This window comes from Staurois parvus, unplaced genomic scaffold (genome assembly GCF_062004578.1).
Source record: "Staurois parvus isolate SC_StPar_1 unplaced genomic scaffold, SC_StPar_1.0 ptg000144l, whole genome shotgun sequence".
Lineage (NCBI taxonomy): Eukaryota > Metazoa > Chordata > Amphibia > Anura > Ranidae > Staurois > Staurois parvus.
In genome coordinates this window covers 354,730-379,746 of record NW_028317940.1, presented here as the reverse complement: position 1 = coordinate 379,746, position 25,017 = coordinate 354,730, and the positions used below count along the sequence as shown (strand labels likewise).

Here is a 25,017-nt window from a genome sequence, read left to right as displayed (position 1 = left end):
TAATAATAACCCCGTAGGCACAAAGGATAAAATGATTCACAAATCGGGGGTTATGTCTTGCAAGACAATAAAGAATAACCCCCTCCATTTTGTCGTGGACACAAGGGTACTGGATCACAGACAGGAACGTCTGTATATCAATGGGATGATATCAAACTCATATTCGTGGACTACAGATCCCAGCAAGAAATAGCTTTTTATTGATAATACTGTCTCTGTGTATAATGAAATATTAATGATCACAGAAAAACTCACATTTTATACTATATAAAAAGGAACATATGGAAAAACGCATATCCCCCACTTTATTACCCAAAGAGGAATATGTGTCCGCTAAAACAAGTGAATCAAATCTTAATACCTTAAGCAGGTCAAAGAACATCGGCCGATTTAAAAAAAAAAAAAAACAACAAACGAAAAGTTGTTCGATCGGCCGACGTTACCACCGTTAAAAAAATCGGCCAATTTGTGGCCAGCATTAACCCCATAACTTCTGTCCCTTGCAGAGACGGGAGCACACCATATAATGAGAAGACGGAAGGAAGGAGGAGGAGAAGGAGGAGGAAGAAGGAGGAGGAAGAAGAAGAAGGGAGGAGGAGGAAGAAGAAGGGAGGAGGAAGAGGAGGAGAAGGAGAAGGGAGGAGGAAAAGAAGAAGAGAGTGAAAATGAAGAAATCGGCCGATCGTCAAAATCGGCCCCAAATTTTCCAACATGACCGATAAAAAAAAATGTGCAAAAACCCCGAAAAACGGCCGACAATTAACCCACTAACGGTGCTAAAATCTGCCAATTTTTTTTTCAGACGAAAAATAGGCCGATTTTCAACTCGTCTGTGGCCAGCTTTAACTCCATAACTTCTGTCCCTTACAGAGACAGGGGAGTGCACCATACAATGTGAAAGCAATACAAATACATTATTTGGATTACAATGTTTTTAATGGATACATTTGTTGCAACCGCAAGACTTTTTCATATAAAATATAATAGCAGACTTCTGCTTCTTCCTCCTCTTCTTCTTCTTCCAGGTCACGGCTCATGTGCAGATTTTTTATCGGTAAAATGATCGGCCGATTTGCCCATCATTTCCGGGAAAATCAGCCAATCGTCAAAACTGGCCACAAATTTTCCAACATGACTGATAAAAAAAATATGCAAAAACCCCAAATACAGCCAACCAATTAACCCACTGACGTTGCGAAAATCAGCCGATTTTTGACCCGTCTACGGCCGGCATTATTCACCAACTGATCACATAAAAACATAGAAGCAGACCATATAGATAAACACAAACAGATCCATGGAAAAAAGAAGAAAATAAAAAATATTTAAAGTATAAATGAAAAAAACCAAATAGGATATAAATGAAAAAGGGATCTTTTGTAGATAAAAAAAATCTCAAAAGGGTAAAAATGTGAATAAGGTATCAATAGTAGAACATAAAATAAAAATATTATAAAATGATAGGAATTCCTAAACGAGGGGCATCAGCACATAGTGGTTAATACTCTCTATAAAATATATAAACGATTAGATGGCAATAATATCATAAAAAACCATCTAAAAGGACACTGGGGGGAAAATCAACTAAAACCACCGAAAGAGGAGGTAAATGAAAGGTGAAAGTAAATCTAAAACGCATGCGAAGAGGACAAGATATTAAAACATAAAATATGAAATAAAATAATGTATCCAATGGGGTATACATAAAAAGGAGTGATAAATGAACGGGGGTACTCCTTAGCTATAATCAATAAAACGATGAATGTCGAGATCGACATTTAAACCTAGTGGAGATAAAGAGCGGAGATCAAATATCCATTTGGTTTCTAATTTAGACACCGCTCTGCGTTTAAACACCCCAGGGGGTGCATCTTCCCCACATGAGAGCTGGGGTGTCCAGCAACATTCATCTAGAAGACATTTCCTGCACTCAAAACACTAATACACCTCCAGGGTTGTGTGGGACCCCTGATGTACAGGAAGACAAGACTTCAGTGAGGAACATTTCCCTCACTCAGGACAGGAACGTGGCTTCTCCCCCGTGTGAGATCTCTGATGTATGTAAAGACTGGACCTCGCTGAAAAACATTTCCCGCACTCAAGACAGGAATACGGCTTCTCCCCCGTGTGAGATCTCTGATGTATGTAAAGACTGGACCTCGCTGAAAAACATTTCCCGCACTCAAGACAGGAATACGGCTTCTCCCCCGTGTGAGATCTCTGATGTATGTAAAGACTGGACTTCCGTAAAAAACATTTCCCACAGTCAGGACAGGAATGAGGCTTCTCCCCGGTGTGAGTTTTCTGATGTTCGATAAGATTCATCTTTACTGAAAAACATTTCCCGCACTCAGGACAGGAATGAGGCTTCTCTCCTGTGTGGGTTCTATGATGTCTGACAAGCTGCGATTTTGTTACAAAACATTTCCCGCACTCAAAGCAGGGATGTGGCTTCTCACCTATGTGAGATCTTAAATGTGAAATGAGATGGGAATTCAAACTAAAACATTTCCCGCACTCAGGACAGGAATACGGCTTCTCCCCCGTGTGAGATCTCTGATGTATGTAAACACTGGACTTCCTTGAAAAACATTTCCCGCACTCAGGGCAGGAATGTGCCTTCTCCCCTGTGTGAGATCTCCGATGCTCATTAAGATGCTTTTTATCACTGAAACATTTCCCGCACTCAGAACAGGAATATGGCTTCTCCCCTGTGTGAGATCTTTTATGCACATCAAGACCGGATTTAGATTGGAAACATTTCCCGCACTCAGTACAGGAATACGGCTTCTCCCCCGTGTGAGATCTTTTATGCACATTAAGACCGGATTTAGAGGTGAAACATTTCCCGCACTCAAAGCAGAAATACGGCTTCTCCCCTGAGTGTGATCTCTGATGTATGGAAAGATAGGACTTCCTTGAAAAACATTTCCCACACATATGGCAGGAAAACAGATTCTCCCCCGTGTGCAATTTCTGATGTATGGAAAGACTGGAACTCTGTGAAAAACGTTTTCCGCACTCAGGACAGGAATACGGCTTTTCCCCCGTGTGAGATCTCTGATGTGTGTAAAGATGGGACTTTTGAGAAAAACATTTCCCACACTCAGGACAGGAATATGGCTTCTCCCCTGTGTGAGATCTTTTATGTACATGAAGAGCAGATTTAAAATGGAAACGTTTTCCGCAGTCAGTACAGGAATATGGCTTCTCCCCTGTGTGAGATCTTTTATGCTCAATAAGAATAGATTTAACACTGAAACATTTCCCGCACTCAGAACAGGAATACGGCTTCTCCCCCGTGTGAGACCTTTTATGCACATTAAGACCGGATTTAAGTTTGAAACATTTCCCGCACTCAGTACAGGAGTACGGCTTTTCCCCCGTGTGAGACCTTTTATGCACATTAAGACCGGATTTAAGTTTGAAACATTTCCCGCACTCAGTACAGGAGAACTTCTTCCCTGTTGGAAGGCCGGCCTGGTCCTGCACAGTCTGAAGTTCCTCAATAAAAGAATTCAGCTTCCCAGCCGTGTGAGTTTTTTGATGTCTGTAAAGATGAGATGATACTGAAAAACATTTCCCGCACTCAGGACAGGAGTATGGTTTCTCCCCCGTGTGAGATCTTTTATGCCTATCAAGATGGGATTTACATTGGAAACATTTCCCGCACTCAGTACAGGAGAACCTCTTCCCTGTTGGAAGGCCGGCCCGGTCCCGCACAGTCTGAGGGTCCTCAGGATACAAGGAATCCGATGGTCCATCTACACTGGGTGGTGCTGGATGGACATTGGAGGGAGCCGGGTTTTCTCCTGGACTATACTGTGTGATGTCCTCATCTTCTACTTTCCAGTCTGGAGACAAAGTGAGACAATCCTCGGAGGTTTTCCTCATCTCCCGGCCATGGACTAAAATACAAAGACAAAGAGGATTACTAGACAGGAGCTGATTGGTTCCCCCAAACCAGGACTCCACCCTCATCAGGCAGCTTGGTCTCTGAGGAGCTTACAAGTTTAATGGTTCCTCCTGAGCTCCAGGCTCTTGTCAGACAGAGAGAGATCCAATGAGAACTTTATCACCTGGACCAATCAGTGAGCAGTATGGGTGGAGGAATGGATTTAGTGTTCATGACCCACCTGTACTGATCTCTGTAGGAGTGTCCTCCTCTATAAATGTCCCCGTTATTCCATCCTCCTCCATAGACTGCTGATCATCCCTCACATACGCCTCTTCTTCTTCTGATTTCACCTCAAATTCTATATCGATTGGATCTCCACTCTACATCAAGAGAAGGAGAGAAAATATCATCTGTAAGATAGAAGATTTATTATTGTGACATCACATAGAAAATCCGCACATCGTCTCCATGAGTCCATGTTCTAGATTCTCCATCCCACCAACCTTGCAATAGTGAGGGATGGTGTGACCTTCCTGTGTGGAATCCCGGGAATACAGAGGACGGGGACATCTCTCTGGTGGGTTCCTGGTATTAGGTGGCTCCATCATATCCTTGTGTCCTTCTGAAAACTCCTCCATCACTCCATACTCCTCATCCTCCTCTTTATACTCTTCTTTAACATCAACATTATCATCCCCGAGGATTCCACTCTGAATATATAATAAAACACACATTGTAACAAACATGCTGTGTATAAATGAGAACCAACAGTGATTGTTCCTCATCTACCTGATGATGGTGAGGGATGGTGTGACCTTCCTGTGTGGAATCCCAGGGATACAGAGGACGGGGACATCTCTCTGGTGGGTTCCCATGACTGGATCCATCTGTAGGAAACACACACACTGACCGAATCCATTGTTTCTATGTGTTTATCAGATGATGGGGGATCTAGGTGGATCCTCCGTACTGCTCTCTCCTTTCCAATAAAGTCTCCTCTTACCCGGTGATGTGAGGGGCAGCTGATTGTCCATCATGACGTCCTTGTAGAGGTCCTTGTGTCCTTCTAAATACTCCCACTCCTCCTTAGTAGATACGGTTCCAGAATTCCCAGCACCGCTCACCTCTCCTGTCAGCAGCTCCATCATCTTCTTGGTGACTTCTAGAATCTTCTGCATGTTGTGTCTCTCAGGAGTCAGTGAGTGAGGTCGAGGCACTTCGATGGTCACACGGTCACCAAACTTCACAGGAGGCAAACTCTAAATCAAATCACCAATAGTGACGTCATACAACATTCCCAGAATCCTCCTCACCTCTCCGGTCAGGTCTGTGTTTTATTAATAACCCTACCCTGACCTGCAGCCCACCTGACGACCCCCCCATAACCTTCCAATCTGGGACTCACGCAAACTGGAACCTGTAATCTACAACCTACCGAACTGATCTCTATCCACCCAGAACCTAATCACTAGAACTCCGGCTACTAGAAGCTACTTCAATGAGATACGCCACTGCACAACGGACTATCCGCAACCATGCGCCTTGAGAAACCTTTCACCTCCCTCACCTGTCCACCACTCTGTTTACCCTCCTAAAATGCCACCTGTACTCCTCCTCATACTCCTCTCCTCCATTCCCAAAATCTCCTCTCTCTACCCCCTTACTCCTCCAAAACAACTATCCATTGCACCCTCACTACTTCCATCTCCCCACTACGGCTCTCACCACCTCCTCCTGTTACTCCACTCTCCCACTGACCCACACGCCACCATTGGCAGGCACATCCTGCTCCCACACCACCTTTCTCACCCTTCTTCTCCTAACCGCGGGGGACATCTCCCCGAACCCTGGTTCCTCACCACCTCACTCACCCACTAGGCACCCTCCCACTTCCACAAACTGCCGCAACCCCCTCAACCTGTCCCTCTGCTCCCCACAACCACCCCTCCATTCTCGTGTGCACTCCTGAATCGGTTTGCAACAAACTCACCGCCATCCATGACCTCTTTATCTCCCACTCCCTCAACCACCTAGCGGTCACTGAAACCTGGATCCAAGCCACTGACTCTACCTCCCCTGCGGCACTCTCCTATGGAGGTCTCGTCTAGACCCATTCACCCAGACCGAGCAGTTGTAGAGGTGGTGGGGTCGGCATGCTCTTGTCACTGCTGAGGACTTTCCAAACCCCCCCTCTCTATCCTTCTCCTCCTTTGAGGTCCACTGCATCCGACTATTCTCTCCAACCCCTCTGAGGATTGCGGTAATCTATCTGCCTCCTGGACCCGTATTCAGCTTCCTTGATGACTTCTCCGCCTGGTTACCCTTCTTCCTCTCCTCTGAGCTACCTACCATCATCCTTGGTGACTTCAACATACCTATCAACGTCAATAACCTGGCTACATCCCAACTCCTCCACCTAACCTCTTCTTTTGCACTCACACAGTGCACACAGTCCTCCACCCACAGCAATGGGAATACCCTGGACCTTGTTTTCTCTCATCTCTGCACCCTCCACAACCTCACAAACACCTCCTTTCCTCTCCCTGATCACAACCTCATCACCTTCTCTGTCTCCCCGTCCTCAAACACCTATCCCTCCAAATGTCAAACTATCACCAGCCGAAACCTCCGCAACTTGAACCCAGCCCCTCTCCACTCTGCAGCTGACAACTTTATGACAATATCCTTCCACTGTCCTGCCCTGACCTGGCCACTAATGCTTATAACAACTCGCTATCAGCCGCCCCAGACTCCTTGGCACTGCTAACCACACGTAGCATTAGACCCAGACCGCTTCAACCCTGCAGAATGACCACACCAAGAATCTTAAACGACGCAGCCGTGCGCTGGAGCGATTATGGCGCAAAACCAGATCCCAACAAGCGTTCACCAGCTATAAATCTGCCTTCCTCACCTACACCTCCTCCCTCCACGCTGCCAAACAAGCCTACTTTGTAACCCTCATCAATACCCTCTCCACCTGTCCTCGCCGGCTCTTCTCCACTTTTAACTCCCTACTCTCTCCCCCCCACCTCCACCCAGTACCTCACTCACCGCCCACGAGATTGCTAACCACTTCGCCCACGAGATTGCTAACCACTTCCAACACAAGATCACCGCAATCCGAAGGGACATCGCCACTGCTCAGACTTCCACCCCACCTAGCCTCCCTCCCATGATAACCCCCTCAACACTCCCCTCCGCTGACCTCACAACTGCCTAGACCCCCACTCAACATCCCGCACACTAAAACCCCCCCAACACTCCACTCCTTCGACCTCGCCACTGCCCAGACCTCCACCCCACCTAACATTCCTCACACTAAAACCCCCCCAACACTCCACTCCTTCGACCTCGCCACTGCCCAGACCTCCACCCCACCTAACATTCCTCACACTAAAACCCCCCCAACACTCCACTCCTTCGACCTCGCCACTGCCCAGACCTTCACCCCACCTAGCATTCCTCACATTAAAACTCCCCAACACTCCACTCCTTCGACCTTGCTACCACTGAAGAGGTCACTAAGGTCTTCTCCGAAGCCTGCCTCACCACCTGCCCCCTTGACCCTGTCCCCACACAACTCCTATGGTCACCCTCCTCCTCCATCCTATGCTCCCTCACCCACATATTCAATCTCTCCCTCTACTGGCGCATTCCCCTCCCCTCTAAAGCACGTGCACATCACTCCTATACTTGAAAAACCCTCCCTGGATCCCACTGACCTGAACAACCTTAGACCCATCTCCCTGCTGCCATTTACATCCAAACTCCTCGAGCGCTTAGTCTATAATCACCTGAGTTCCCACCTCAACGACAACAACCTCCTCGATCCCCTACAGTCTGGCTTCTGTCCCCTACACTCCACTGAAACTGCCTTACTCAAACTCACCAACGACCTGCTAACTGCCAAAGCTAACGGCCACTACTCAGTGCTCCTACTCCTCGACCTTTCCGCGGCCTTCGACACAGTTGACCACCCCCTCCTCCTTAACCACCTCCCGTCCGGCCGTTGTATATAAACGGCCGGATGGTGGCACTGCAGGGTCAGGTGACCGTTTATAAACATCCTCCCCGCACCCTGCTTGTGCGTGCTCCCTGGGAGCATGCAGCACCGCGATCCGGTGCCCGCTGTGTCCTCCGGACACAGTGAAACACCGATCGTCGGACGGGACCTCTGTATGAGGTCCCGATCATGTGATCACTGATTGGCCAATCAGTGATCACATGCAAAGTAGTAAGCAAGATGTCACTTCATCATTGCTTACTACGTGTGAAATCTGTGAATGATCAGAGAGGTCACATGGTACAAGGCTATTTACAACAGCCTTGTACCATGTGACAAGCTGTGACCAATCACAGCTCACTCAGTATTTCTCAATGGCTGCAAGAATGCAGACAGAGAGAAAGAGAAATGATTGCTTCTACATCTTTTATGGGTGTAAAAGCAATCAGTGTAAAAAAAAAAATCTTCATCACCCCCCACAAGTAGTACAATGTCACCATGGTGACTGTACTGCTAGGGTGACAGTATGTTCAAAAAAAAAAAAAAACAAATAATATAAAAAAATTAAATAAACATTTAAAAAGAATGTTCAAAAATTATAATTTTTGGTTATAAACTAATTTGGCTTATTTTTTTTTACTAAAAAGATAACGGAATAAATTTTGGCCAAGATTTATGATGAAAGATTATTTATTTGCAAAATACCTGCACTCTGTATGCAGCGCAACCCTGAACCCTGCAGTCTGTATGCAGCGCACCCCTGAACCCTGCACTCTGTACGCAGCGCAACCCTGAACTCTGTATGCAGCGCAACTCTGAACCCTGCACTCAGTACACAGTACACCCATGAATCCTGCACTCTGTACGCAGCACACTCCTGAACCATGCACTCTGTACGCAGCGCACCCCTGAACCCTGCACTCAGTACATAGTACACCCCTGAATCCTGCACTCTGTACACAACACACTCCTGAACCTTGCACTCTGTACGAAGGACACTGCTGAACCCTGCACTCTGTATGTAGCAAACTCCCAAACATGGCACTTTGTGCTAAACCTTACATATCATGCACACCTGAACCCTGCACTCTGTACACAGCGCACCCCTGAACCCTGCACTTTGTGCAATACACAACACTGGTTTTATTTAACAATGCCCATTAAACACCCTTCCACTGTTAAAGACCAGGGTGGGGGTGGGGTGTGAATTCCAACACCTGCTCTGACAACAAAAGCCTTGCTTGTGTGTATGACCTCATAGATTAGCAGAACATCAAAAGACTTGAAGTGACTCTGAATCCCTCCCCAGTGTACAGCAGAGTCAGATTTAACCCCTTCATTACACTCACCTCTCCAGTCAGCAGGTGGAGGATCTCCAGGGCGATGTTCAATATCATCACATTCCGGGGAAATTCCTTCCTCACAAAACTCAAAGTCTGCTGATTGTCCATCATGACGTCCTTGTAGAGGTCCTTGTGTCCTTCTAAATACTCCCACTCCTCCATGGAGAAATAGACAGTGACACCCTGACACCTTATAGGAACCTGACACACACAATGATACAGTCACCATCCAGACACATCCCTTGTCTGTTACTGGAGAATGTCCCAGAATTCCCGGCACCGCTCACCTCTCCTGTCAGCAGCTCCATCATCTTCTTGGTGACTTCTAGAATCTTCTGCATGTTGTGTCTCTCAGGGTTTAGGGAGTCATATGGAGGCACTGTGATGGTCATATGATCACCTGACTTCAGAAGAGGACATCTCTGTATTGGGGAACCAATAGGAATATCATGTTAGACTCCCAGAATCCTCCTCACCTCTCCGGTCAGGTCAGGTCTGTGTTTTATTAATAGAGATAGGAGTGATGTCATGTGACCTCCCAGAATCCTCCTCACCTCTCCGGTCAGGTCTGTGTTTTATTAATAGAGATGAGAGTTATGTCATGTGACCTCCCAGAATCCTCCTCACCTCTCCAGTCAGGTCTGTGTTTTATTAATAGAGATGAGAGTGACGTCATGTGACCTCCCAGAATCCTCCTCACCTCTCCAGTCAGGTCTGTGTTTTATTAATAGAAATGAGAGTGATGTCATGTGACCCCCCCAGAATCCTCCTCACCTCTCCGGTCAGGTCTGTGTTTTATTAATAGAGATGATAGTGATGTCATGTGACCTCCCAGAATCCTCCTCACCTCTCCGGTCAGCAGGTAGATGATCTCCAGGGTGAGGTTTAGAATCCTCTCAGTCATGTGACTCCGATCCTCCTCCATCCTCATTCGTGTCGTCATTTTATCTATTCTGGCTTTCTTATAGAGAGATAATTTTAACAACCTGAAGTAAGAATTATACAGAGTTTCTTGTAAATATAAAATTATTACCTCCTCTGCTGCCACTTCCAGCATGTCCTCTCTAGGTCGTACCTTATGGAATTTCTTGGCTCTACCTGACATCACTTCCTGTCTTCCATAGAGACTTCCTGTCTGGGTAGAAGTGAGATCACCACCTTGTGGAGCTCAGAGGAACTGCATCCCCGAGAACCATCTGGTAGTGTGACCCCGGCCTTGTGCTGGGTGTGGATGGACTGTATGTCCTCATAGAGGGGTCACCTCCACTCCCACAAAGGGGGACAAAATATAGGACTGCCTAGTCCAGTCTTTCTCAGCCAGGGGTCCTCCCAAGGGTTCTGGAGTTTGGAGTAATGAACTATTTCAGTAGCAGTTGGTATCTCGGGCTGAGCTCAGTATGAACCTCGTTTCAGACTAAACTTTGGCTGTTGGGATGAATGGCAGAACATTAGGCTGTCCTTCCCTGTATGATGGGAGCTGAAAATCAGATATAGAACTCGTATTTCTACTGCTTCTATATATGACAGCATCCCGAAAGGGTTCTAGGGGTTCCTCTAAAGGGTTCTAGAGGTTCCTTAGTAACAGCTGGTATGAAAGATCTGTAAGAAAGTTAGTATCTCCACTTCATAACAAGGCAAGAATGTCCTCCTACTGACCACTGATATAAGGGGGTCCTTCTCCCATCGGTCATCAATGTAAGGGACAACCACACTGACCACAGATATAAGGGGGTCCTTCTCCCATTGGTCACCAATGTAAGGGACCACTGATATAAGGGGGTCCTTCTCCCATTGGTCACCAATGTAAAGGACCACTACACCCACCACTGATATAAGGGGGTCTGTGATGGAGGGTAGGCAGGACAGAACACACAAGGTGGATGGCAAACACACAAAGCTTTATTGAGACAAATGACAGTCACTCAGTAGGGGAATTGCAGGGAGTAGGACAGGGCCCAGTATGGAAATAGCAAGGAGAGGGCCCAAATACTTGTAGTCCAGCCCCAGGGGCAAAGTTAAAGTCTTTACAGCAGTTTGTAATCCAAACAGAGAGGGGGAGTACAAGAACAGTTCAGGGTAAACGGGGGCATACACTCACGGATCCGACAGGGCGCCCGGGTCCACAGGGAGACAAGATAGTATGGCACAAGTACCTGCCCAGAATCCAGGAGTATGCGTGGCGTAGTCCGTGGTAGTATTCCCCCCGAGTCCTGGGTGTCTGCAAAGGGCAGCTGGTGTGGTTCTCCCCCTTAGCTTGGGCTGTGCAGAGCGGCAGCTTGCAGAGGCTCTCCCCTATCCTTGGGGGTCTCAGGGCTTTGGCAGCTTGCAGAGGCTCTCCCCCTATCCTTGGGGGTCTCAGGGCTCTGGGGCAGCTTGCTGTGCTATCCCCCTTATCCTTGGGGTCTCAGGGCTTGCAGAGTGGGCCATGAGGGTCCCGCCGCAGCTGGGATCCCTCAGTGGCTTGGCAGCGGAAGAGAATGAACAGGAATAGCCCGGCATCAGTCTCTTAAGCCGATGCAGGACGCTTCCCAGTCGTCCTGGCAATGAGGCACGCCCCTCTGGATACGGGTCGCACTCTTGTGAGCGCAGCCTTTGTCCTGAGGCATCCGCAAGCACAGGAACTCCTCGTGCCTCAGCCGGACGCCGTGGTCCGGAACATCTCTGCAGGAGGTTCGCACCTCTCAGCAGAGAGGTGTGAACCTCGCTATCTTCTCCCCTCCGGCCTCGCCGGATGGGGATAAGATAGTGGCAGAGGTGAGAGGGGCCGCGCCTCTCGTCCTGCGCAGCTCGGCTTCAAAAGTGCCGCGGCAGGACGAGAGACAGCAGGGGGTCATTCCAGATGCGGGCCAGCGGAGGTGGGAGAACGCCAACTGTGACAGGGTCCTTCTCCCATTGGTCATCAATGTAAGGGACCACTACACTGACCACTGATATAAGGGGGTCCTTCTCCCATCGGTCACCATTGTAAGGGACCACTACACTGACCACTGATATAAGGGGTCTTTCTCCCATCGGTCATCAATGTAAGGGGCCACTACACTGACCGCTGATATAAGGGGTCCTTTTCCCATCGGTCACCAATGTAAGGGACAACTACACTGACCACTGATATAAGGGGTCCTTCTCCCATTGGTCACCATTGTAAGGGACCACTATACTGACCACTGATATAAGGGGTCTTTCTCCCATCGGTCACCAATGTAAGGGGCCACTACACTGACCACTGATATAAGGGGTCCTTCTCCCATCGGTCACCATTGTAAGGGACCACTACACTGACCACTGATATAAGGGGTCCTTCTCCCATCGGTCACCATTGTAAGGGACCACTACACTGACCACTGATATAAGGGGTCTTTCTCCCATCGGTCACCAATGTAAGGGGCCACTACACTGACCACTGATATAAGGGGTCCTTTTCCCATCGGTCACCAATGTAAGGGACAACTACACTGACCACTGATATAAGGGGTCCTTCTCCCATTGGTCACCATTGTAAGGGACCACTATACTGACCACTGATATAAGGGGTCTTTCTCCCATCGGTCACCAATGTAAGGGGCCACTACACTGACCACTGATATAAGGGGTCCTTTTCCCATAGGTCACCAATGTAAGGGACAACTACACTGACCACTGATATAAGGGGTCCTTCTCCCATTGGTCACCATTGTAAGGGACCACTATACTGACCACTGATATAAGGGGTCTTTCTCCCATCGGTCACCAATGTAAGGGGCCACTACACTGACCACTGATATAAGGGGTCCTTTTCCCATCGGTCACCATTGTAAGGGACCACTACACTGACCACTGATATAAGGGGTCCTTCTTCCATCGGTCACCAATGTAAGGTATCGGTACACTGACCACTGATATAAGGGGATCCTTCTCCTACTGACCACTGATATAAGGGGGTCCTTCTCCCATTGGTCACCAATGTAAGGGACCACTACACTGACCACTGATATAAGGGGGTCCTTCTCCCATTGGCCACCAATGTAAGAGCAGCAGCATGGACAAAGCTCTTCAGAACACCAGCCGGGGCCCCCTTTATCTAGACCCGCAGCTGACTCTCTAGAACCAGAGGGGGTTATGTAGCACACAGTCTCTCAGGACTTTTAGGGGTGTCTGTACTCACAAGGCCCAGAAGCAGCTAGCAGCCTTCCTCCATGATACCAGACCAGACCTTATGTAGACGGCCCCCCAGTCAGCTCTTGGCAGAACCCAGGTCTCAACATTCGAGACCTTCTGAGGCCTCTGGCAGTAGATCCCCCCTCCAGGCTGGAACGATCCTCTACAGCAAGGGTGTCAAACGGGCAGCCCTCCAGCTGTTGCCAATCTACAAGTCCCATGAGGCATTGCAAGACTGATAGATACATGCATGACTCCCAAAGGCAGAGGCATGATGGGACTTGTAGTTCCGCAACAGCTGGAGGGCCGCAAGTTTGACACCCCTGATCTACAGCAAAGACCCCAAAATCATACTGCACTGCATAATGTATATTAAGCTATATATGAAAAACGCCTGACCCCTGCACTCTGTACACGGGGATGTACATAAAATTCCACCGACCCCTGCGCTCTGTACACGGGGATGTACATAACATTCTCCAAACCCTGCGCTCTGTACACGGGGATGAACATAACATTCTCCCGTCCATGCGCTCTGCACACAGGGATGTACATAACATTCTCCCAACCCTGCGCTCTGTACACATCCCCGTATACAGAGCGCCGGGGTCGGGAGAATGTTACGTACATCCCCGTGTACAGAGCGCAGGGGTCGGGAGAATGTTACGTACATCCCCTTGTACAGAGCGCAGGGGTCGGGAGAATGTTACGTACATCCCCGTGTACAGAGCGCAGGGGTCGGGAGAATGTTATGTACATCCCCGTATAGAGAGCGCAGAGGTCAGGAGAATGTTATGTACATCCCCGTGTACAGAGCGCAGGGGTCAGGAGAATTATGTACATCCCCGTATACAGAGCGCAGGGGTCGGGAGAATGTTATCTACATAACATTCTCCCGACCCCTGTGCTCTGTACACGGGGATGTACATGATAGTTTTGTCACAGACCTCTAAGTGTTTGTGAAATCTCCCCCCACAAAATCCACTCAGCCAATGACAGGTCAGGACTCCATCTTTATTCTTCTCCTGCTATCAATGGCCAACCCTGTCCCACACTTCATCCACGTCTTTGGTGACCTCTGACCTCCTTATGAACTGTTTCTTCAATGATGAAGATCAGCCATGGAGCATATCTGAGGTGTATATCAGGCTGTGCTTCTTTCCCATATAAGAGCTGGGATGTCCAGCAACATTCATCTAGAAGACATTACCTGCACTCAAGGCACTAATACACCTCCAGGGTTGTGTGGGACCCCTGATGTACAGGAAGACAGGACTTCAGTGAGGAACTCACTCAGGACAGGAACGTGGCTTCTCCCCCGTGTGCGATCTCTGATGTCTGTGAAGATTAGACGTCTTTGAAAAACATTTCCCGCACTCAGGACAGGAATACGGCTTCTCACCTTTGTGCAGTCTCTGATGTGTGTAAAGGTTAGATTTCACTGAAAAACATTTCCCACACTCAGGACAAGAATACGGTTTCTCACCCGTGTGCAGTCTTTGATGTGTATCAAGACTGGACTTCATTGAAAAACATTTCCCACACTCAGGACAGGCATAAGGCTTTTCCCCCGTGTGCAATCTCTGATGATAATAAAGATGGGACTTCTGTGAAAAACATTTCCCGCATTCCGGACAGGAATACTGCTTTTCTAACGTGTGAGATCTCTGATGTCTGTAGAAATTGGATGTGTTTGAAAAACATTTCCCGCACTCAGAACAGGCATATGGTTTTTCCCCCGTGTGCAGTCTCTGATGTTTGTAAAGATTGGACTTCTCTGAAAAACATTTCCCACACTCAGAACAAGAATGTGGCTTCTCTGCAGTGTGAGATCTTTGATGTCTGTAGAAATTGGATGTGTTTGAAAAGCACTTCCCACACTCAGTACAAGAGAAGCTCTTCCCTGTTGGAAGGCCAGCCCGGTCCCGCACAATCGGAGGGTCCTCAGGATACGAGGAATCCGATGGTCCATCTACACTGGGTGGTGCCGGATGGACATTGGAGGGAGGCGGGTTTTCTCCTGGACTATACTGTGTGATGTCCTCATCTTCTACTTTCCAGTCTGGAGACAAAGTGAGACAATCCTCGGAGGTTTTCCTCATCTCCCGGCTATGGACTAAAATACAAAGACAAAGAGGATTACTAGACAGGAGCCCCACCAGAGGTCAGAGAGTGAGGATGGGGGGAGGACAACCAAGAGGAAGACTGGACTCATCCTGAAGACCACCATCATTGGGGTATTGGCTCCTCCCCCATCCTGAAGACCACCATCATTGGGGTATTGGCTCCTCCCCATCCTGAAGACCACCATCATTGTGGTATTGGCTCCTCCCCATCCTGAAGACCAGCATCATTGGGGTATTGGCTCCTCCCCCATTATCACTTTCTGGTTGGAGGATGTGATCACATTATTATCACCATGTAACAGTCTGTGCTCCAATCACATCATCCGATCTAAAATGTCCAGCTGGTAGGAAATGGGGGGAACAGAGGAGAAGACATATTATGTGTATATATAGCAGTGGGGGAGGGGGGAGAGCAGGAGTATGGAATGTACAACACGGAGTATATAGTGCAGGGGTCAGGAGTATGTAATGTACAACATGAAGTATATAGTGCAGGGGTCAGGAGTATTTAATGTACAACATGGAGTATATAGTGCAGGGGTCAGGAGTATGTAATGTACAACACGGAGTATATAGTGCAGGGGTCAGGAGTATGTAATGTATAACATGGAGTATATAGTGCAGGGGTCCGGAGTATGTAATGTGCGACACAGAGTATATAGTGCAGGGGTCAGGAGTATGTAATGTACAACATGGAGTATATAGTGCAGGGGTCAGGAGTATGTAATGTACAATATAGAGTATATAGTGCAGGGGTCAGGAGTATGTAATGTATAATATAAATTATAAAGTGTAAGAGTCAGGACTCATACTATTGGTATTCAGCAATCAGTGGTAGGTTAAATTGGTAGGTTGCAGAGGTCCCACCCCGCTGCCTCCCATCTCCTGAGACGGCGCTCAGTGACTTGGGTCTGAGACTATACAGACATATCCCTCCACCAGCCAGCAGACAGTAAGTGACCCCGGGGGAATTGCTGTGTCAGATATTTGTCTATATATAATGTTCATTTGAGCATCTCCCTATAAATTTAGATCAGCTCATGGGGGGAGATCACTGATGGGGGACATAGTCTCTGCTGGGGGTGCTGCATTGCGTGAGTGCTGCGTTGATGGAGTGCTAAGAAGAAGCAGTTAAACACAGCAGTTGAACTAAAGCAGGAGAACTCAAGCAGCAGGAAGATACAACAACAGCAAGACACTCTACTGCATGCTGGACAGACTGCAAGCAAACACCCTGGGAAACATCTCTTGCAGAGTCCCACTCCGAGTACCTTTTTAATATGTCCCCTCTACTCCTCCTTTTCATATCACTTTCTTGTGTTCCCAAAATCTCATTTCTTTTCCCCTCTGCTCCACCCCAAAACTTGTACATCTCACCCTCACTGCTACCATCTCCCTACTACTGCTCTCATCACCTCCTGCTGATACTTCACTCTCCTGCTGACCCAAACACCAGGACAGGAAGGCATGTGCACTCGTGTACATCCGCTCCCATGTTACTTTCCTCAACCTTCTTCTTCTCCTAACCTCTCCTAACCTCTCCCCAAACCCTGGTCCTTCTCTACCTCACTTACCTACTAGGCACCCTCCTAACCCCACGAACCGCCGCAACCCCCTCAACCTTATACCTGTCCCCCTCCTCCCCGCATCCATCCCTCCACTCTCGGTTGCACTCCTGAACGCCCGATCGGTTTGCAACAAGCTCACCGCCATCCATGACCTCTTTATCTCCCACTCCCTCAACCTCCTAGCGGTCATTGAAACCTGGATCCAAGCCACTGACTCTACCTCCCCTGCAGCACTCTCCTATGGAGGTCTCGTCTGGTCCCATTCACCCAGACCAAGCGGCCGTAGAGGTGGTGGGGTCAGCATGCTCTTGTCACCGCTGACCACCTTCCAGGTCCTCCCAAACCCCCCCTCTCTATCCTTCTCCTCCTTCGAAGCCCACTGCATCCGACTCTTCTCTTCCACCCCTCTGAGGATTGCAGTAATCTATCGGCCTCCTGGACCCCTATCCCGCTTCCTTGACGACTTTTCCGCCTGGCTGCCCTTCTTCCTCTCCTCTGAGCTACCCACCATCATCCTCGGAGACTTCAATATCCCTATCAATGTCAACAACCTGGCCACATCCCAACTCCTCCACTTAACCTCTGCTTTTGCACTCACACAGTGCACACAGTCCTCCACCCACACCAATGGGAATACCCTGGACCTCGTTTTCTCCCATCTCTGCACCCTCCACAACCTCACAAACACCCCTTTCCCTCTCTCTGACCACAACTTCATTAAGTTCTCTATCTCCCCGTCATATAATGCCCCCCCCCCTAAACGTCAAACCATCACCAGCCGTAACCTCCGCAACCTGAACCCGGCCCCTCTCCACTCTGCAGCTGACCGTCTGTAGGACAGTATGCTTCCACTGTCATGCTCTGACCTGGCTGCTACTGCGTATAACGACTCGCTGTCAGCTACCCTAGACTCCTTAGCACCCCTAAACACATGTAGCATTAGACCCCGACCGCTTCAACCCTGGCAGAACGACCACACTAAAAATCTTAAATGACGCAGTCGTGCGCTGGAGCGATTATGGTGCAAAACCAGATCCCCTCAAGCATTCTCCCTCTACAAATCAACCTTCCTCACCTACTCCTCCTCCCTCCATGCCACCAAACAAGCCTACTTTGTAACCCTCATCAACACCCTCTCCACCTGTCCTCGCCAGCTCTTCTCCACTTTCAACTCCCTACTCTCTCCCCCCCACCCCCACCCAGTACCTCACTCACCGCCCACGAGATTGCCAATCACTTCCAAAATAAGATCGACGCAATCCGTAAGGACATCGCCAATGCTCAACCTACCTCCCCACCTAACCTCCCTCCCACCATAACCCCACCAACTCTTCTCTCCTCTGACCTCGCAACCGCCCTACCCCCCACTACACCTAACGTCCCGCACACTATAACCTCCCCAACACTCCACTCCTTCAGCCTTGCTACCACTGAGGAGGTCACTAAGGTCTTCTCAAAAGCCCGCCTCACCACTTGCCCCCTTGACCCTGTCCCAACACAACTCCTCCGGTCACCCTCCTCCTCCATCCTACGCTCCCTCACCCACATCTTCAATCTCTCCCTCTCTACTGGCGCATTCCCCTCCCCCCTAAAGCACGCGCACATCACCCCCATACTCAAAAAACCCTCCCTGGACCCCATCGACCTGAACAACCTTAGACCCATCTCCCTGCTGCCATTTACTTCCAAGCTCCTTGAGCGCTTAGTCTACAATCGCCTAAGCGCCCACCTCACTGACAACAACCTCCTAGATCCACTACAGTCTGGCTTCTGTCCCCTACACTCCACCGAAACCGCCCTACTTAAAATCACTAATGACCTGCTAACCGCCAAAGCTAATGGCCACTACTCAGTCCTCCTACTCCTCGACCTTTCCACGGACTTCGACACAGTCGACCACCCCCTCCTCCTTAACAAACTACACTCCCTCAGCATCAGAGACTCCGCTCTCTGCTGGCTCTCCTCCTATCTATCCCAACGCTCCTTAAGCGTTACCTATAATGCTACCACCTCCCCCTCTCTCCCCCTCTCTGTTGGAGTTCCCAAAGGCTCGGTCCTCGGTTCCCTTCTCCATCTACACCTCCTCCCTTGGCAAACTGATACACTCCCACGGCTTCAACTATCACCTCTATGCCGATGACACGCAAATTTACATCTCCACCCCTCGCTTCATCCCTTCATTCTCCGCCCGTATTACCCACCTACTGAACGACATATCAGACTGGATGTCGCTCCATTTCCTCAAATTGAACCTTTCCAAAACCGAGCTCCTGATTTCCCCCCCCAGCCCGTGCCCCCCCCTCCCCATCACAACGCCACCATCAGTCCCACCCCGCAAGCCAAAGTCCTAGGTATCACTCTAGACTCAAACCTGTCCTTCCAACCCCATGTCCAATCGTTGGAAAACTCATGCAGGCTCCACCTCCGCAACATCTCCAAAATACGTTCGTTCCTAACTCCAGACACTACTAAACAACTCGTACACTCCCTTATTATCTCACATGTGGGCTACTGCAACTCCCTTCTCACCGGCCTACCTCATTGCAGACTATCCCCGCTTCAGTCTATCCTGAACTCAGTGGCCAGACTCATCCACTTTACCAACCGCTCCGCTTCTGCCACCCCCCTCTGTCATTCCCTCCACTGGCTCCCGATTGCCCAACGCATTAAATTCAAACTACTAACACAGACATACAAAGCCATTCATAACGCTGCCCCAAACTACCTCACCGACCTGATACCCAAATACCACTCAACCCGTACTCTTCGCTCCTTACAAGACCTCCTTCTTTCTAGCTCCCTGGTCTCCACCTCCCACTCCCGACTGCAGGACTTCTCCAGGACTTCCCCCATCCTCTGGAACTCACTACCCAAATCCATCAGACTGTCACCTACCCTCCTCACCTTTAGGCACACTCTGAAAACCCATCCCTTCAAGGAAGCCTACCCCACCCTCACCTAACAGCCGATCTCCTCCACTCCTCCTACCACTCCATCCCCCACAGCCATTTCCTCTTGTACCACTATCCCCTCCCTCCTAGATTGTAAGCTCAAAAGAGCAGGGCCCTTGAATCCCTCGTGTTTTGTTTTGTTACTGTATTGTCCCATGTTCTGTCCCCCACTATAATGTACAGCGCTGAGCAAACCTTTAGCGTTATATCTATTTTTTTTAAAGTCCGCAAACGTGCGAAAAAACGAAAAACCCGTAAGTGTACAAAAAACGTGCTAGTGCAAAACCAACACAAAAAAGTGCACTTAGGGGTGTGCTTTGTCCACCCCCCAAAGGGGTAGGATCTCTACCCCGATCCCCCGGGGCACGAAGCTCCTGACAGGGACAAGGTTCCCATGTGGTCCTCCTAGCCAAAAGGCCTGGTGGACCCCTTTCCTTGTGGCTAGCCGAGGCCAGCCACCAAGTACTTGGTAAGGGGACTCTCCCGAAGAGAAAACCCCCTAGGGATAGGGGAGGAAGGAACCAAAAGGCCACACATCCTCCCCCTAGACTTCAAGGCAGGCCCGAGGACCCACACCCTACCATCCGTGAGAAAGAAAACACACACATAAGTGAAAAAGTGACAAACAGTGAAGGAAAAATACATTAAATAAATAAGTAAAAATAAAAAAGTGGCCGTGCAATTGTGCACTGGCTAGGCCCTGAGGCCCGTAGCATAAAAATTGCCCTGGACTTAGCCAAAAGGCCTAGCCCTAAAAGGTGCAGTGCAGGAAAAGTGTTTTGAACAGTGATCATGTGCACGTTTCACACATTGGGATCCCACCCCCAAGTGTTACTAGGAGCACCCCTGAGGCGACCACTCTCAGGGGGCACTGGTTCGTGGACTTTCTGCCTCCCTGGCCAGACAAGGTAGATCCATTCAAACCAGGAGGAACTGGGCCCCTCAGGTTTTCCAGGGGGAATTACTCCTGGGCCCCAACAGCCTGTGGGCACCTCGGTTTCTGTTCCAGCCTGTACTAACCATCAGGACCCCCATCCTTCCAGCAGGAGTACTATACAACCAATCATCCCCGCAAGCAGGAATGATGGTGGAGCACCCCTACTGGACACTAATAAGAACAGATACTACACTTTATCTTAGCCAAAAGGCAGAGAAGCGCTATATAAATACTGTATAATAATAATAATAATATACCCGGGATGGGGCAGAAGACCTCACACACATGCCCCGGGTGTCTAGGCTGAGCCATGCTTATGGTGAACATCCACATTTTGCTGCCGGCTGATCCCCGGAATCTCCATAAATCCAGTCTAGAGACATAAATTTTGTCTGCAGCACAGAGAAGGAAGATTATCCGAGAGGAATCCAGGAATACAGGACAGGGAACACAGCTCAGGAAAGTGACCAGGGTATTACAGGCTGATATCACCCAGTCCCCGCCCTACGCTGGACCAATCAGTGAGCAGTATGGGTGGAGGAATGGATTTCGTGTTCATGACCCACCTGTGCTGATCTCTGTAGAAGTGTCCTCCTCTATAAATGTCCCCGTTATTCCATCCTCCTCCATAGACTGCTGATCATCCCTCACATACGCCTCTTCTTCTTCTAATTTCACCTCAACTTTTTTATCTCTCAGATCTTCACCCTAAACCAAAAAAATTAAAAAATATCTGTAAAATACAAACTTTAAAATTGTGACATCACATAAAAAGATCAACACATTCTCTCTGCAAGTCCATGTTCTAAATGCTCCATCCCACCAACCTTGTAATGGTGAGGAATGGTGTGACCTTCTTCTTCTGCTTTCACCTCAACTTTTATATTTGTCAGATCTTCACCCTAAACCAACAGGAGAGAAAATATCTGTATAATATAGGATTTATTTTTGTGACATCACATAAAAAACTCCACGAGTCCATGTTGTAGATGTTCCATCCCACCAACCTTGTAACAGTGAGAGATGGTGTGACCTTCCTGTGTGGAATCCCGGGAATACAGAGGACCGGGACATCTCTCTGGTGGGTTCCCATGACTGGATCCATCTACCTGATGATGGTGAGGGATGGTGTGACCTTCCTGTGTGGAATCCTGGGAATACAGAGGACCGGGACATCTCTCTGGTGGGTTCCCATGACTGGATCTATCTACCTGATGATGGTGAGGGATGGTGTGACCTTCCTGTGTGGAATCCCAGGAATAAAGAGGATGGGTACATCTCTCTGGTGGGTTCCCACAACTGGATCCATCTACCTGATGATGGTGAGGGATGGTGTGACCTTCCTGTGTAGAATCCCGGGAATACAAAGGACAGGGACATCTCTCTGGTGGGTTCCCATGACTGGATCCATCTACCTGATGATGGCGAGGGATGGTGTGACCTTCCTGTGTGGAATCCCGGGAATATAGAGGACGAGGACATCTCCCTGGTGGGTTCCCATGACTGGATCCAACTACCCGATGATGGTGAGGGATGGTGTGACCTTCCTGTGTGGAATCCCGGGAATACAGAGGACGGAGACATCTCTCTGGTGGGTTCCCATGACTGGATCCACCTACCTGATGATGGTGAGGGATGGTGTGACCTTCCTGTGTGGAATCCAGGGGATACAGAGGACGGGGACATCTCTCTGGTGGGTTCCTGGTATCAGATGGCTCCATCATAATGTCCTTGGAAGGATCCTTGTGTCCTTCACAAAGATCCTTCATTACACCATACGCCTCATCATCCTCTTTATACTCTTCTTTGACAATGTTGTCATCAACGAGGCTTCCACTCTGAAAGATACAATAAAATATTCATAGTAACAAACAAGCTTGTATAGAAATCACAACTACCAAAAATTGTTCCTCATCTACCTGATGATGGTGAGGGATGGTGTGACCTTCCTGTGTGGAATCCCGGGAATACAGAGGACGGGGACATCTCTCTGGTGGGTTCCCATGACTGGATCCACCTACCTGATGATGATGAGGGATGGTGTGACCTTCCTGTGTGGAATCCCGGGAATACAGAGGACGGGGACATCTCTCTGGTGGGTTCCCATGACTGGATCCATCTGTAGGAAACACACACACTGACTGAATCCATTGTTTCTACGTGTTTATCACATGATGGGGGATCTAGGTGGATCCTCCGTACTGCTCTCTCCTTTACAATAAAGTCTCCTCTTACCCGGTGATGTGAGGGGCGGCTGATTGTCCATCATGACGTCCTTGTAGAGGTCCTTGTGTCCTTCTAAATACTCCCACTCCTCCATGGAGAAATAGACAGTGACACCCTGACACCTTATAGGAACCTGACACACACAATGCTACAGTCACCATCCAGACACCTTGTCTGTTACTGGAGAATGTCCCAGAATTCCTGGCACCGCTCACCTCTCCTGTCACTTCTAGAATCTTCTTTTTCTCTCTTCTATCAGGGAGGGAGGTGGAGGCAATGTGATGTTCATATGATCTCCAGACTTCACAGGAGGAAAACTCTAAATTTGAACACAAATAAAAAAAATCCAATGAGATTCCCAGAATCCTCCCCACCTCTCCGGTCAGGTCTGTGTTTTATTAATAGAGATGAGAGTGACGTCATGTGACCTCCCAGAATCCTCCTCACCTCTCCGGTCAGGTCTTTGTTTTATTAATAGAGATGAGAGTGATGTCATGTGCCCCTGAAGGGGTTAATCTGGTTCCCACACTATATATGTGTGTATCATCATCTGCTAGAGATAGAAGACGTCACAGTGACTATGGAGGAAGAGGACGGACGTGACTATGGAGGAAGAGGACAGCCATGATGATGGAGGAAGAGGACGGATGTGACAGTGGAGGGAGAGGACAGGTGTGACGATGGAGGAAGAGGGCAGACGTGATGGTGGAGGAAGAGGATGGGCGCGACGATGGAGGAAGAGGATGCATATGACAATGGAGGACAGACGTGACGATGGAGGAAGAGGACGGACGCGACCAGGGGCGGACTGACAACTCATAGGGCCCCCGGGCAATAGGGGATCATGGGGCCCCTGTGTCCTAGCCCACACTCAAACCACACCCAAAAAATCCTATGAAAGGTACCAGGGGCATCTCATGGGGCCCCCTACTGACATCGGGCCCTGGGGCATTACCCGAGTTCCCAAATGGTCAGTCCGCCCCTGGACGCGAAGATGGAGGAAGAGAATGAACGTTATGATGGAGGAAGAGGACGGGCGTGACAATGAAGAGGATGAACATAACAATGGAGGAAGAGGATTAACATGACGATGGAGGAAGAGGAAGGACATGACGGGGGGTTACTGGGTGTAAATAGAAAAAAGGATCTTATTACCTCCTCTGTTGCCACTTCCAGCAATGTCTCCTCTCTACTTCATCCCAACTCACCTCTCATCCGGAACTTCCTGTCTGTATCTGACATCACTTCCCGTCTTCCTAGCGACTTCCTGTCTGTATCTGACATCCAAACCCGGAGATTGGTCAGAGACTCATTGGTGTCATTCTGGGCATTGCCAGGCTAGGTCTTGGTTACGGAGTGAAGGGTGCTGCCCCTCATACTATATGTGACTCTCATCTACATCAGGGACCTTTCCTTCAGCTTCCTTCTCTTCTCAGTAAATATTAAAGTGTTGCCCTTCTTTGGGGGGGCCCAAGAAATGTCCCCCTCCCCGAACAGGATACTACACTAAACCTGTAGGTAAATAGGAGACTCGGAACTTTTGCTAAATGGAAGAGTTGGATTGAAAATAAAAGCTGGCAAGGTGTTCACCCAGGACAGGGCCCCCACCCAGGATAGTGCCTCGAACCAGGACAGGGCCCCCACCCAGGACAGGGCTTCCTCCCAATACAGTGCCTCTACCCAGGACAGGTCCTCCACCCAAGACAAAACCACCACCCAGGATAGTGCCTCGAACCAGGACAGGGTCCCCACTCAGGACAGGGCCCCCACCCAAGAAAAAAACACCACCCAGGATAGTGCCTTGAACCCGGACAGGGCCCCCACCCAA

The 25,017-nt window shown here is 49.0% G+C and overlaps 3 protein-coding genes and 1 pseudogene across 3 annotated transcripts in view; 1 reads left to right on the top strand and 3 right to left on the bottom strand.

Annotated features, from left to right (window-relative positions):
- Window positions 1-25,017, top strand: part of LOC149464993 (uncharacterized) — a 374,728-nt gene that overhangs the window by 264,083 nt on the left and 85,628 nt on the right. The window lies entirely within an intron of this gene.
- On the bottom strand, window positions 915-24,435 carry LOC149464996 (uncharacterized). Its single transcript, XM_089673763.1, has 9 exons — window positions 24,345-24,435; window positions 23,405-23,508; window positions 23,199-23,322; window positions 22,883-23,082; window positions 22,583-22,801; window positions 21,791-21,865; window positions 21,530-21,671; window positions 14,688-15,497; window positions 915-3,464 (listed from the first exon to the last, which is right to left on the bottom strand). Exons 3-9 carry the CDS (start codon window positions 23,281-23,283, stop codon window positions 2,011-2,013), a joined length of 2,985 nt encoding a protein of 994 aa, XP_089529889.1. The 5' UTR covers window positions 23,284-23,322; window positions 23,405-23,508; window positions 24,345-24,435; the 3' UTR covers window positions 915-2,010.
- On the bottom strand, window positions 4,151-13,845 carry LOC149464998 (gastrula zinc finger protein XlCGF48.2-like). The gene is made up of 7 exons (XM_089673729.1): window positions 10,281-13,845; window positions 10,095-10,208; window positions 9,254-9,669; window positions 4,902-5,157; window positions 4,688-4,785; window positions 4,402-4,608; window positions 4,151-4,278 (listed from the first exon to the last, which is right to left on the bottom strand). The coding sequence occupies exons 1-3, from the start codon at window positions 10,350-10,352 to the stop codon at window positions 9,439-9,441; spliced, it is 417 nt and encodes a 138-aa protein (XP_089529855.1). The 5' UTR covers window positions 10,353-13,845; the 3' UTR covers window positions 4,151-4,278; window positions 4,402-4,608; window positions 4,688-4,785; window positions 4,902-5,157; window positions 9,254-9,438.
- On the bottom strand, window positions 21,070-21,186 carry LOC149464997 (U2 spliceosomal RNA; annotated as a pseudogene).

Excerpts from the sequence above, each read along its gene's own strand:
- LOC149464998 (XM_089673729.1), bottom strand. The coding sequence starts at position 10,352 with ATGTCAGGTAGAGCCAAGAAATTCCATAAGGTACGACCTAGAGAGGAC. Across the intron at positions 10,209-10,280 it reads TGGAAGTGGCAGCAGAGGAG|AAAGCCAGAATAGATAAAAT; the intron begins GTAATAATTTTA and ends TCTCTCTATAAG. Across the intron at positions 9,670-10,094 it reads TCTACCTGCTGACCGGAGAG|AGATGTCCTCTTCTGAAGTC; the intron begins GTGAGGAGGATT and ends TCCCCAATACAG.
- LOC149464996 (XM_089673763.1), bottom strand. The coding sequence starts at position 23,283 with ATGGAGGAGTGGGAGTATTTAGAAGGACACAAGGACCTCTACAAGGAC. Across the intron at positions 15,498-21,529 it reads TTCTACAGAGATCAGCACAG|TCCATAGCCGGGAGATGAGG; the intron begins GTGGGTCATGAA and ends TTTGTATTTTAG. Across the intron at positions 3,465-14,687 it reads GCACACGGGGGAGAAGCCAC|GGAAGAAGTTCTCCTGTACT; the intron begins GTTCCTGTCCTG and ends GCCTTCCAACAG.